The sequence below is a fragment of the Periplaneta americana genome, chromosome 1 (assembly GCF_040183065.1).
Source record: "Periplaneta americana isolate PAMFEO1 chromosome 1, P.americana_PAMFEO1_priV1, whole genome shotgun sequence".
In the NCBI taxonomy this organism is placed as follows: domain Eukaryota; kingdom Metazoa; phylum Arthropoda; class Insecta; order Blattodea; family Blattidae; genus Periplaneta; species Periplaneta americana.
Window position 1 is genome coordinate 168,662,710 of NC_091117.1, and position 15,263 is coordinate 168,677,972.

At 35.7% G+C, this 15,263-nt stretch overlaps 1 protein-coding gene across 1 annotated transcript in view; it reads left to right on the plus strand.

Annotated features, from left to right (window-relative positions):
• The first annotated feature begins 264 nt into the window (after positions 1–264).
• Positions 265–15,263, plus strand: part of LOC138703819 (homeobox protein engrailed-2-A-like) — a 147,966-nt gene continuing 132,967 nt past the window's right edge. The window contains exon 1 of the mRNA XM_069832029.1: positions 265–2,740. Coding sequence (XP_069688130.1) covers positions 1,810–2,740 — 931 coding nt within the window. The 5' untranslated portion in view covers positions 265–1,809. The remainder of the gene's footprint in view (positions 2,741–15,263) is intronic.

Here is a 15,263-nt window from a genome sequence, read left to right on the forward strand (position 1 = left end):
CTCGCCCCCCCAGTTCGATGACGTGTCTATCCCCTCCCTCGCGTGTCTAGGGATTATGTAAGGGAACACGCCATTGGAGGAAGGATCCGGCCTGTGGGTGGAGCCGTGGGTAGGACGTTTAAATAAGCTGTATGTGGCAGGGCCGAGTGTGACGGTTTTTGAGAGAGTGGGGGGAAAAGGAGGGGAAGACGGACGGAACTTGACTTGCGTTTAAGCGCATGGAATAGTAGTCTGGTATGAGGAGGAAGAGGAATGGAGGATGAGAAAGAGGAGGAGGAGGAGGAGGGTCACATCTAGATAGAAATGTTTTGGTTTTCGTGTGTTCTGTGCATGAAGACTTCAAACGGAGTGCAGGACAAGGCAAGAAGACAGGTTCAGTGGTACACGCGACAGGACGTCACACACTGACTGGGGTGTCCGCACTGCCTCGATGTGTCTATCACACACCGCGTGGTTCATTAACTGAATTCATTTGAGAGTAAAATATTTAATTAGTATAGTGAAACTATGTAATATTATTGTTCGTGTTCTGTGGCATAAGTGAACTAAATAAACAGTGACAAATTCAAGAACCGGTGCGTCGTTTCAGCATCACGATATTAAATCCAAGAAAATTAGGACTTCAGAAAAAAAAATTAATGACGCAAGTTAGTGTACAGAGAAAAGAAAATTGAGGCAAGAAATTTATCGACATACCTCTACTTCACTGAAGATAGAAGAGTTTTTTGTGCCTACGGAAAGCAAAGATTTTGTAACGCAGCGTTTACTTGCTTTTAACTTGGACTCGAAGAAATTTAAATATCCAGTCTACGTCATACTACCAACTCATAAAAAAATATAAGTTGCGAGTGTAAAATTTCTCATTAAAGAAACACAGGATGGCCAAACCTGTCTTAACATTCATTAATAATAATATCAACGTGGACATGTCAGTTCTCAGAGGTGGCTCAAATTGAAGCGAGGGCCTGGAAGGAGGAGCGGTTGAAGAGAGAAGGTGGGGGAAGTAGGAGGGGTGGCGTAAAAAGAGAGCCCCTAGTAACGGAAGAGAGAGACCGACAGAGAGAGCAAATCCTTCCCCTCCACTTGGCTTGCATGAAGTTGTAGAAGTCTTTAAGCAGCGACGGATGCCAAGAGCCTACCTTGACTTCACATGTCAGGAAGACGCTTTAACAAATGACAGGTCACCAAAAGCCTCCGAGAGATTTCCCAAAATAATATGTAAATCATATTCATAAAACAGCTTACTTATTTACTGATAAGTTAAGTGATGTATTGGACATATTTGTAATTTATTTAAAATCTCATTTCATACTTTACGAATGTTAGGATGAAAACTTTTTAAAAATTAAGATTAACGTGTTTTAATCTCCGGTTGTCTACTGTAAAGTTTGTTAGTGACATTGACAAGTGCTGCTACGTTGCGGTGAAGATAGTGACTTAAACAGCGGACTAAAACACATCTCCTGTCAACCGAGCTCAAGACAACATCGGATAAAGAATAGAGCACGTTCTTTGGCTTAAGTTAGAGGACGGTGCTGTGTTGAAAGAAGCAAAAACAAGTCCTGACATTAGAACATTGTTAGTGTTTCGCTTAATTTCGAGTGTCATATTCGAAATTGTATATTTTTTCGCTTTGCTCAGAGGAACTTCACGTCTTACAATATTCACGTTTTATGAATCAGATATTGTGATTTGATACTTCCAAATTCTCGGGGACTGTGACTCTTGTTTTATGCTGTGATATAAGAGCTCAGCAGGGTTAGGGTTTGGACTAGAACGTGGGATGGGCTGTGCACTGCGCCACGATGCATGAGCGGCTGTAGGGAGGCCATGGCTCTGGAGACGGAGCGCAGCAGTCCCAGCAGCGCGGCGAGCCCTGGGCCGGCCTCCGGCACTCGGCCGGGCAGCGACCGCTCGTCGCCCGCCAACAGATCCGCAAGTCCGGACTCCTGCACGAGCCTATGCTGCAACCCGCAACCCATCTTACACGCGCCCTCCGCGTCGCACGAACCCCACATAATGCACCACTCGCCGCCCCCGCCGCCGCCGCCCCCGGAGCCGTGTCAGTGCTGCCGGCCGGCATCGCCTAGTCAACCCTTCTCGCCTAGTCAGCACCAGCCCTCGCCCCCCGGCAACGCTTCGAGGACGTCGTTCTCATCGCCGTCTCCCCAGTCGTCGCTGCCGCCGTCCCCTAGTCATCACCGCCCCCAGGCGTCGCCGCCCCAGCAGCAGCCGGCTCCCACGAGCCTCCCGTTCTCTGTCGCCAACATCCTCAAGCCGGATTTCGGCCGTCGCGCCGTTATCTCTTCGCGGCAGCAAGAGCCGGCGTTTCGCCCCGCCATCCGAAGAACCGTGACGCCCATCTGTGATTACCAAAGACTCTACCGCCCTCACGAGCACCTTCCGGGAGTGCAACCCCTGCCGGCACCCAAGCCTACAAAGAAGCCGACGTCGGCGTGGTCGCCGGTGACAGCGTCGTCCACCGCGGCCAGGACGCCCTCAGTTCCTATAGAGATCCCGGCGTCGAATCTCCAGCAGCCGGCGAGGAGTAAAGGCGTCTCGCCTCCGGTGCCCCCGACGTCGGGCACATCCAGCCCGCCCCTGTCGCCTGCCAGCAGTACCGTGTCCGCCACGTCGTCCACCCCCGAAGACAAGCTCGCCTCGCCCGATAACGCTAAAGGACCGCAGCTCTGGCCCGCCTGGGTGTACTGCACGCGCTACTCCGACAGACCTTCCTCTGGTGAGTCAGCTACACTATTTCTAATACCTGATCGCATACGTCACTTGTGACTAAGCTCAGAGTTCATGTCTGACGAATTGTACGCGGTCGTTATTCAGGAGCCCCGACACAGGAAAATAGTTTGCCCTTAGCGGCCATACCTGTGTTGAATACAGCAAGGAAAAATCTAAGCTATCCATGACACAAAGAAGGGGAGTAGCCTCATGTAATTTGCTGCCTGTATTTCCCACTTGTATACAGATTTGATCCGAGTCTCGTGGAATTTTTCATATTTCTTGTCATTGTTAATATGAATATGATGCTAGTTTCATACTGGAACTGTTATCTTTTCAATTTCCTCTTGCAATTGTCACTGTTATCTTGTAAATATCTTCGCGGGTTCTCCTTTCAAATCCTACATGGATTTGACGTCAACGCCACAGAATCACTGTTGCTACACTGTAATTCTTTTCTGGAATGATCTCTCTCAATAGCGACTAATAGGCCGTTTAGGCTTACATTGGAGGTTAGCATCATAGGATTGATGTTAACTTGTAAATTTCCCCTTGTAACTCAAGTTTAAATAGTAATAGGCTTATGAATTTGAGACCTTAGTCTAAACTGTAAATTTTCTTTCCCGTCTCTGTCTATAGATTATTATAAAAATTAGCCTAATACCTCAGAGAGTTATATTGTCTTCTAAATATCGAAAGACAATAAACTTATTAACCTTATAGAGTAACTTTAATCATGTGAATTTTCCCTCGCAGCTCGTCTTTAGATCTAGCCTAAGTAATTTAAATAGAAGATAGACTAGTTTCTCATATTTTTCACATATTTTTTTAATTCACCCTAGGATCTTCCTTCAAAATGCTAACATTAAGTTGCGACTTATTTTTCCATCTTGTTACTGACAAAAAAGCTATGCAAAAATTATAGTTTCTTAAACTTTCTGTAAGATAATTTCAAATAAGTTATTAGATTAAGCTTAGATAAACCCTCGTAGAACTTTAATATACTTAAACTTTATAGACTTTAGGCATATAGACGATATTTGTAATATATTCTAATGTAAATAGATTAATATTTAATAGTTGATTAATGATAATAATGGATATTCTTTCAGGAATTCATCCAATAGTTAGTCATTTCAAATAAGTTTTTTTATTTTTTAAGAATGAATATAAAAGTGACATATTTTCAACCTAGAGTTTAGTAATTTTAAACAGCCAATTTTTCGAAAGTTATTCTATAAGCCATAGCTTTTAATAAGCCTGCTGTGTTTATCAATTCAAAATTAACTTTAAATAATAGAATTACCATTGAGACAGTTGATGAAACCCCCTTTCCATGGGGACAGAATGACACCGAGTTCTCATTTGAGACAACATAGGTTGCCACATGGATAAAATTGAGACTCTAGATGGAATTTGAACTCACAACCCTGTCTCATCGAAGCTCAACGCAGTGCCTAAACTGTTTTACGCCAACGTGTAGATTTATCTTTAATTTTTTTCGTATTGAAATAATCATAAAAATTAATTTATAATTTACGAAACTTTCATGAAAACATATCGTCTTAAAAATGAAATACATTCTACGAAATGCCTTAACTGCGTTGATTGATTTCATGTATTTAGCTGGAGATTTTATTTGTTATGCTTGAGATTACACAGAGAAATACAGTAGGCCTAAACCTAGGCCTACAAGAAACCTATAGTCTATCAATGTACAGGACAATAGACCTATAGGCTTAAATTTGAATTTAGGAAAGTGGCTATTTTGGGTTGTAATGTGATAATTTTTCTTCCAAGCGCTTAATAAAATAACGTTAATTTCATCTAATAGTGGTCTAGCCTATTTTTCGGAGATTTAAATTACATATTTAGGCTATTTGAAGCATGTAATAAATTCGTAAAACAGACCTCACAACGAAAAGTACCTAGATGTCTTAACACAATAATAATAATAATAATAATAATAATAATAATAATAATAATAATAATATATTATATTATTAATTTATTATTATTATTAATAATAATAATAATAATAATATATTATATTATTAATTTATTATTATTATTATTATTATTATTATTATTATTATTATTATTATTATTATTAAGTTGTAGATCATTATTATCTTCCGAAGCATTAACCTCTGAAATTCGTCTCGACTTCAGAAGCTGTTCAAGCCTCTTTTCTGGTGAGTACCTAACTAAGAATCTATTTCTGATGTTAGATTACAGCCACTCCGTGTCGGCGCCTATACATGATATAGTCATAGCTTTCTGTAATCGCCTATTTTATCATTTAAACTAAATATTTTAATTTATTGTTCTATTTTTTTTTTGTAATCCGCAAGAGAGATAAGTTTAACCCATTGCAATTTTCAGTTCCGCTTATGTAATTTATGTTTATTTATCTCTGCCTTCGTTCAAGTAGGCCTATTACCGCGCATGGTATACTGATGTTTATTAGAAATCTCAGTAAAATTTTTATATCGTTTTTCGAGGACTCTAAGACACATGGCGGGATCAAACTTAATTAATCTTTCAATGTTATCCGAAATGTGATTGGATTACATTCCAACTTAATTCTTATTATTATTATCCTCTGTCTCTTTATATTTCATTTCGTAATAGCATAATTCATTTAAATATATTTGTAGTGTAGGCTAATTATTATCGTAACGTCAATGTATTAAAATTATATAAGCTAAATGAAAGATGGAACATGAACTACAAATAGGCCAACAGAACAACAACAATAACAATAAGAAATAAAACGTTATTTTCAAGCACAACTCTGAGCCATGGTACCTACTTTGGTTCAGGTTATATAATAAAATAATTGAAAAATACCCGAATTTGGAAAATTTTATTATCAGAAATTTAAAAAATAGCGTTAGGAATTTAATTTTTAAAGAATTATAGAGTAGTTTATTATCAAAGACGGACATCTGTCGTCTCCATAGTTTTGATCTAGAGGCAATTTTTTGTTTCACAGTGTTCTTTGTAATATTTAACACAATTTATTTTATAAGTGTAGTGTTAGAATTTGCATAGGCCTATGGCTTCACTATAACTGGAAAGAGCATGAAAAATTGTATAAAAATCCACAGCTAACTAAATTTCTATCTGAGATCAGATGTCCGCCTTTGATATTAAGCTACATTGATTTAATACGCATAAGTTATGTATTTGTATGAATTAAATTGTTAAAATTGTATTTTTTAAAGTTAATTTATTCCTATAATTTTTTTTTCCTTGATTCACTTTTGTGTTAAGTAATTATCTTTCTTTGTGTTAAGTATATGTTCAGATAACTCACTGAGCACGAGGTTTTACTCCGTCAGGGAAGAATTAAGACTGTATTTTTGTACATGTTATGTTTACTAACAATAAACGATACTAACTTTTTATTTACTCGTAACAAATTTCTATCGCATGAACGAAATAAACAAGATTCATTGAAATATAATAAAATATTTTAAAATTGAAATATAATTAGCCTATGTAAATTAAGTAGTAAATTTCTGATCTCTCATCCGGGGAGGCCCTCCAAATCTTTGTGTGGTCAAAGTGTAAAGGCCTATGTGATCCAATAGACTAATTCCTCTCCCGACAGGTCGTGGCCCTGTAAGGCCCGTGTGGCGTGGGTCGTATAAACGAACTTAAATGGGAGAGGTTAAACTAAGAGAAAGAAAGAAAGAAAGAAAGAAAGAAAGAAAGAAAGAAAGAAAGAAAGAAAGAAAGTAGTAATTTTTAATGGAAAATAAACATCAGCGAATACCGATTAAACAAAGCAACAATACGGTTTACAATAATTTATTTGATTTCTTCACCAAAGTCTTCGGTATAAAAATAAGACTACTGGGATTTCTAACGAACGCTAGTGTAGGCCTATTGCCATCTGATGTAATTAGATTAATTTTCTTACTTACCGTCGGGTTCTCTTGATAGTAATTTTCAATTTCAATATTCATCGTAGCATTCAATAGTATTGCTTTTGTTATTTCTCCTTTATATTTTGAAATAATATGCTTAGTAATCATAATTTGTAGCTCCTGTAATGCATGTTAACAACCAAGTTTAGTGATTTCTGAAATTAAATTACTACTAAATTAACAAGACCATTTCATCTTAACCGGGAATAGTTTAATGAGTATTGTTTTCCATGGTAACAATTTCACAATGTATTTTTATACCCATTGTAGTTTTCCAGTACCCAGATACTGCATATAATATTTAGAAAATCTTATGTGTTAAACTGATAATATATATGTTTATTAATTGAGAAACTTAAGAACTGCTGATTGACTGTCAAAGTAAAATTACCAACAAAGTCAGTTTAAATATTAAAATTATCGCAGCGTGGAGTAATTGGACGAGGGAGGATTTAATTCATAGAAAAAAAATGGAGGAGTAAAGTGGTAATTTTTATCTTCTAATTTTCTTACTTTATAATTAAATAAATTAATATTATTGCGATGTACCGAAGTACACCGAATTAAGTTTGAAAGCGTTTTGATTGGGCGCAACTGTTCGTGCCTAACTTCATCACTGCGTAAAAGCCACAATAGGGCTATCGAGTTTGAATCTCACCTGGGACATGAATGTTTGTCCAGTACGAATGTGATGTCCTGCACTCCTTTACATGGAAGTCGGTGTCATGTTGATGTCACTTCACTGGCTTCAGGTAGACCTGTGTCGACAGGAAATCAAAACTCTCTGAAAAGAAATACATAGAAAAATAAAAAGAAAGGCGCTTCACAAAGAACGCGGATGAAGAAATTAATCATCGCTTGTTTTCAAGTTTGAGCCACATGACCTGTTTTGTCGACGCTTCTACAACAGCTATGTACCAACATTAGGCAACATTTAATGGTCGGAATCCTTGGTCATATTGTAATAAGTTACGGTTGTCAGACTGTAGGCTCTATGTTTTTTTTTCCGTATTCTTAGTTTTATACTTTCTTGTTGGGGCTATACGAAATATAAAATCTATAAAAGTAGGCTTATGTCCGTAGTGGTGTTACAAAGAATCTATTAACTTCTGTTTCTGTGATAATTACAGAAAATGTCTTTCACATATATGTAGACCTAAGTTATAGTAGCTTATACGATTTCTTCTAAAATTGTTTATTCATTTTAATTATCTACGAACTGTTAAAACTAGAAATTATGTAGGTCTATATGAAATAAAATGTGTAATAAAATATTAAGAGGTACCGTAGGTCTATTTATTTTAACAATATATCTAGACCTAGGTCTATAGCTAGGTAGGTTACATAAAATGGCGATTTATTCAAAATAAATTCTACTAATAAAAGACTTCTTACATAAGATGAATTAATGAATGAAATGATATAGCCTAGGTAGTATGTCTCCAAAATTTCTTTTTTTTTTTTTTTTCATGAAATTATCTGCATAATTAGGCCTATGCTTTTAATTAAAAAATATCTTCAGACGAGTATAAGTTACGCACTTTAAGTTATCTACAAGTATTAATAAAATTTGTGAAAGTAACATGATCCTAATCACTATAGAAAAAAAGAAATAAAGACTTAATTTTCCTATAAAATATTACTTTTTCGTAGCAATAAATTTTAGTTTACTCTCGTGTTTCGTGTTCGCCTCTTAATAATTTTTCAAACCAGGTAAGATCATTCGGGATCGATAATGCAAAGCGATTAGCCTAAGTAGGTTTCTTTTCACGCGTCGTCACCTAACTGAAGGTACGTTCAGTTTATTGATTAAATAACAAGTTAGGATGCTAAATTTCTATATGAAAACATGTGTCCAAAATTGTTTTCACAATCTTGTTGGGTACTCGACAAAGAAGAGAGTTGTTTACAATCTCGTTATGAATCACCAATATATTTTCAATAACTTAGCTTTATTAAATATTAATACCGATTTTCTTAAATACAAAATACGGAACAACTGGAGAATGCATGCGATACATCAGCGCCGACTATGCTCGCTTCTAGTGATCCGGCCGTACCGAGCTAGGGCCTGTGTGAAATAAAAGAGGAGCTTTAAGTTGGTAGTAAAATTTGTGACTATTTTCTTTAAGAATTGACTGCACAGCTAAGTTAAGCATTTAGGGCTATCTAGGTATAGCAGCGGGGGGGGGGGGTTGTTACACTGAAAGAAATTGTAGCAACAATTGTTAACAAATGAGTTCCTATTAGTCTACAACAATATTACAGTGGTGTGCAATCATGTGATTGGTATGTAAATTTTGAAGATTATGATAACATTAAATTATGAAAATGCTATTGACGAGTTATTAGCAATAATGTGTCTTTAGATCACTAAGAAGGCGTGAGATAATTCTAATACAAATTATAACACTATTTCACTTTATTATTGAAGTACTGATTCATGAACACCTAATTCTAATTATTTTACTGCATTGTACCGTAGACATTTTGCTTCTGTAGCCGTGGGTTCCCTATCTCAAGTTACTTGTTTAGGACCCCTCTACATTCAGTGAAAATATTGCGGTCTTGTCCATTAGCGATCTGTATAACATTTTTAATACAATTCTCGGAGTAGCCTAAAGGTTGCCGGGGCGAATGATGAGGAAGACTCATACAGTTGATGACGGAGTTCGTCTTAGGCGAATTTGTGAGATTTGTAATGGCAATAGAAGGCAACGGAATGGATATATGCTATTCTTATTTAATATTTGTTTAATTACCGTCATTTGGAGACGTTTCAGTACCAAATTTTCTCCAAAAAGTAGATTTTTGCTTGAGAGATATAGTGAATAAAGAATTGCAAGTAAAAATAGGGCCTATAGGTTTTAGAGTGTCCATAGTCTGTGAAGTTAGATAAAGGATTTAATTAAAAAAACAGGTTAAGTAGTGATAACGAAATGCCTATAGTTGTGAGTCTGCTTGCCTATAGAGAGTATAAGGAGGTAGGCTATGTGTTCTAAATACACTAACTTAACTTTAATTAATTTAGTCTATCTCAGAAATACAGGTATAATTTTTTAATAATATACATAAAAACTAAGTACCTAACATGTGATTGTGAATTAAAGTGAAAATCAAATTTATCTCATTGATGCGTTAATTAATTAATTCATTCATTCATAGTTTTTTGCCCAGGGCAGGTCCTTCACTGCAAACACAGCATTCTCCACTCCTATTTTCCGCCTTCCTCTTAGTCTCCAATCTATATAGCCTATCTTCATGTTGTCTATCATTTGATATCTTCTTCTGCACCGAATTCTTCTCCCGTTCACCATTCCTTCCAGTGTATTCTTCAGTAAGCAGTGATCCACCTAATTTATTTTTCTCTTTCTGATCAGTTTCAATACCATTCTTTCTTCATTTATTGTTTCTAACACAGCTTCGTTTCTTATTCTATCTGTTCATTTCACACGCTCCATTCTTCTCCATATTTCTCTTCACTTCGTCGTAATGGCCATGTTTCTGCCACACAAAGCACTTGACTAGTCTTTTCCTTAGTTCCTTTTCCAGAGGTCCGCAGGAGATGGTCTTTTTCTCTTAAAAGTTTCCTTTGTCATTGGTATTCTCCTTTTGACTTCGCGGCAGCAGTTCATAGTTAATTGTGAATGCTCACATTTAAATACATTTATTTCAACATTATTTCCGTTCTCGTTCCCTTTGTCGTTTCCGTTCCCGGTTTATTGTGAACCAGCCTTTAGAGCAGCTACACCCGAACTATTTGAAGCTATCCACTTGTTCCACAATCTCATTTCGAGTTCGCACGTTTACCTTCTTTATTTTTCTTCCTATAACCATGGTCTTCGTCTTGTTTGTATTAATTAAGCTTCATCCCGTACTGCTCACAGCTGTCATTTAGCTCCTGTAGCGTATACGCTTAAAATGTTATTTTATACAGTTTGTTAGGAGACAAAAAATGAAGAGTAAGATATTATTCTTAAGAAATGCTCAAATCTATCATGCCGAGGACGATGGAATTGGAATTTTGACAACGTTGAAATTTTTAAAATGTCTCTTTGAAGAAATGAATTAAAGCGTGGGTACTCCGTCGTGGATATTGGCATGTGAAGAACCCTGCCTCTGAATAAGCGGACTCCAGCCATATTCACTGGGAATTTCTCACCTTGCCTTAATTTGGATGCTTGCCAGTCGTCAATGTGAGGTCTCGTTTGTCTTCGATGAACATCCGTCATCACGCTGACCAACCGCCACAATAGTCTTTCCGCTATCCGTGTGGGGTGTATTATGAAAATTTCACATCGCAAAAGATAATAGGACAGATTACAAACTTTATTGTTATTACATAACTTATTATGCAAAAGATAGAAAAAATTATTGTTTTATAAGTTACCAATTTCTCCCTTTTTCGCTTATCGAGAAGGAAATTTTAATCTTAGATGCATCACCGAAAAATAACATTTTCCCGAAACATTAATTCGGAAACTCGTTCTAACAAGATACTTATACAGCAACTGCATGTCTTGGTGCTTTCAATGGACCAGCGTGTTAAATATATTCTTTATGCCATCATATAAACTACGAACAATATTAGTAGGCCTAACTGAGAATATGTAATAATACGTATGTGGTTTTCGTAGCTTAACAAATAATAATAAAAGGACCATTAGAAATTCACACTTAGCAGGAATAAATATAAATAAATAAAACGAGCTTTATGGGTGTGGCAGAGGTACTATACTTGTTATAATTTGTGATAGCTGACAACTAAATGTACAGTTCGAATCCAACGTTCTGTTTATTTACTTTGCCTTTGTTCAGACGACAAACAGGTGTCAAGTTTAAGAAATAAATATAAATTTAAAGAAATTCGTTCCGTTAAATTTATTACGTCTACGAAGAGATAGAGAATGCCTTTACTGAATTTTATAGGCGGAACACCTCGAATTAAATTTCGGAGAGAGTAATTTGACAACCACTTATCTGAAATTAATTTTCAGTTGAAAATGACAGGGTCCTGTGTACCCGTAATGTAATAGGAGTTACAACCATCGCAAAAATTAATACAAGTTTAATAAGTAAATAATTGTTTGCCGCCTTCGCTATGTGGATAGCGTATGCGTTTCCCAACCAACGGTCCGTGGTTCGATTCCCGATGTGAACAATGGAAGAAATTTATCTTCCGTCCATGAGGCTGGATATTTGTCCCTTGTCATGTGCAGTCCTGTGTTGTATCAGAGATGAACTGACCGGACGATCAGGCCTGCCCGCAGTGTGTTCCTGTTAAAAGATACATTGCATTGGACTGTAAGTTAAGTCGGAAAAACAAAGAGAGGTAAAATTGACAAATTAATTAATTAATAATTACCACGTACTATAGACCAAGGTGTCAGCGGCAACAGTGGAGTTTTGTGGTTACTTGCGAACCTTCACAGTATGAATTAAGGAGGAATTTTTTTTGCCGAGGAAATAAGTAAATAAATTTGTAAAAGTAACTGAATACCAAAGGAAACAAATACGTAAATAAATAAAGTTTCCAAAACTAACTCTAGTAATATTCTGGAAGTAACAGAAAGGAGAAAAAAATAAATAAAGAAGTAAAGAAATAGACAGAGATGTGACACAAATTGACAAATAGCTAGATACATGCATTGGTAAATAAATAAATAAATAAATACATAAATGAATAAACGAATGAATGAATGAATAAATAAATAAATAAATAAATAAATAAATAAAAATAGATAAATAATATAAATTTCAAATTGGAGTGTGAACTACATAATTCCTCGTAGTAAATTCATTGCAAAAGCAATAATTTCTTACATATTCTGGGAAATAATTAATTATCTATTAATGTCCTAATTTTCTATCGAAAACTGCCAATATGAGGAGAAAATGTAAAATAATAATAATAATAATAATAATAATAATAATAATAATAATAATAATAATAATAATAGGCCTAATAATAATAATAATAATAATAATAATAATAATAATAATAATAATAATAATAATAATAATAATTGAATTTACGTGCTCACAGTTTCAGTCGAGCAGAATTCGTCACTGTACATTCCTGGACTATACGAGAATAAAAATGTTCCTTAAATTACATTGTACTAGGCCTATAGCTACCTGAGTCTTCTCTAGAGTGTGATGATAATGAAGTAGTGGCTTGGAAAAATAATGTAGCTGTATTTCATATAGCCTAATGCAGGCTGTAGGCAATTTTTAATAGACGACGCACAAATAAGACTAATTAGGAATGACATCATTTGGTTACATTCTTTTCCCATTTTCTTCTTTTGTTTATTTTATTATTTATTCTTTCTTCTAACATTTGATTTTCCTTTCTCTGTAAGTCTATATGAGTTGTATTAGGCTTACTTCTTAAATAAAACTCTTTTTTAATTGGTTATTTTAAGACGCTTTATTAATTCCTAAAGTTATCTAGCTTCTGAATGAGTTGAAGGTGATAATGCCAGCGAAATGAGACCAGGATCCAGCGCCGAAAGTCACCCAGCATTTACTCTTAGTAGATTGAGAGAGAACCCCGGAAAAACCTCAATCAAATAACATGACCCAACCAGGATTTGAACCCGGGTCCTCTCGTTTCACGGTCATGCATGCTAGCCGTTACTCCACAGTGGTCGACAATAAAGTTCTAAGCTCTTATGAAAGCCTTCTAACGAATTTCTTCATTATTATTTTGCGTAATAACTTGTCCCATGAGAGAAATTGTGCAGATCCTAAGTCTCAAAAGTAATTTATTTCAGAGAAATTTTACAGATTTGTGTTTCGGACAGATTTTTATACAAAAATTGTTGGACTTAGAAAGATGAAATAAATAAAATTTCTTTGAAATATTAACGCTATTGTAACCATTCATTTGTAATTCATACTTTGTCTCTTAAACTTTATTATGATATTAGATAAAGGCTAAGGCAAAGCCGGGATGTCCATATGCGGCCCAAAATCGGACTTCTGGTCCAGGTGCGGCCCCATAAGTTTTAGGCGATCGTCCATGTGCGGCCCGGGAAGCTTTAGGTAATCGTCCAGGTGCGGCCCGGGAATACCTGAGTTATGGTATGGATACAAATTATATTTTACTACAAATTTTGCAGACTTAGTACTACCTGTAAAATGTGTAAAAATGTATTATTAAATATGGATGTAACTGTCGATACCATAGTGGGGTACTGTAATATTAACTGTGTAAAATTTGTTACTGGTATGATTAAAAATAGGCTTATTGCTTGTAAAGCTATAGCCTTCATCTTTTTTGTTGAGCACTTCATCTGACGTGAAAGATATGTCGATCTTTATACTGGTAGAAACTGAAATGAAACTGTCTTTACAAACTGTAGCCCAGTGATGGAGTTCAGCTGAAATACCATCATTTGCATCCTTCAGAACTTTTTTTTTTGTCTTTGGTTATCTTTTTACTTGTCTGTTGACTTCTACTGCTTATGGTAAAATAGCGAACCACATAAAGCATAAATATATGTTATTTACATTTACATTTTGCGCCATGAGCAAAGTTAATTGCTGAAATCTAGGTCTGGCCACATATGGACCATGTAATAAAATATCCCGGGCCACACTTGTACATGTCCCCAGGCAAAGATACTTAGCCTATCCCTTATAAACTTATACACCATGAAGTCGTTTGAGGGAGGAATGAATTAGTAGGCTATGGTATTGCCTTTTCCTCTCCATAAATTTTATTCTGTGTCGAATTTGCATTCCTCTTGTGTAAATATGCTACCTTCTCACTGTTTTTTATTATTCGTAATTAATTCAGATACGCTTTTCGTAATTTCATCGTTATTGCTTCTGTTTCAGTACGATTTCAGCTCATGAAATCATTGTTGGCTGTAATATTCTCTGTAAAATGTCTCTTCCCGGTGTCAGGTAGTCTATATGCATTTTAACGAAGTGAGAAACTTACAGAGCGACATGTTGAATAAGCTGGTATGGTAGCCAGAACAGAAATTACGTCCGCCATTTTTAAATAGATAAAGGAAACGTTTTATAGTGAACGATAGAGATATGCGGTGTGTAGAGTGATATTTACGCTTTCATGACGTAATATTAATTAAATTACAATTTATCGCCATGAATTTGCAAAATAATTGATCTACTCTAACCGAGGTTCTGTTTCATTAGTCTAAGGCAGGTTACTTCAAAGAAAGAAAGCTGTAATAAAATAGCTGTTTCGAATATTACATTTGTACTCAGTTGAAGGCTGTACGAAGCGGAACAGACATACAAATGTAGAAATTGTATAATTGGACGTCGAAATATTCGGAATAAAATTTATATGGATAGGTCTACATACCAATATTATTGAAAATATTACGTAAATGGAGTGAACGAAGAAATATTATCATTAAGATAAAAGCTCTGTCGGAGAAGATCGGAGAGGAATTCTGGAAGAAATGAAGACCGAAATAGTAGTTGGCCAATAAACCTAACTCAATTTTTTTTTTCCGCGAAAAGGGATATTTTAGAAATAACAGAAGAAAATATGTAGGCCTAAGATATAGGCCTATTGGACATGTTGAAAGAACGTCAAATCAAAGTTTA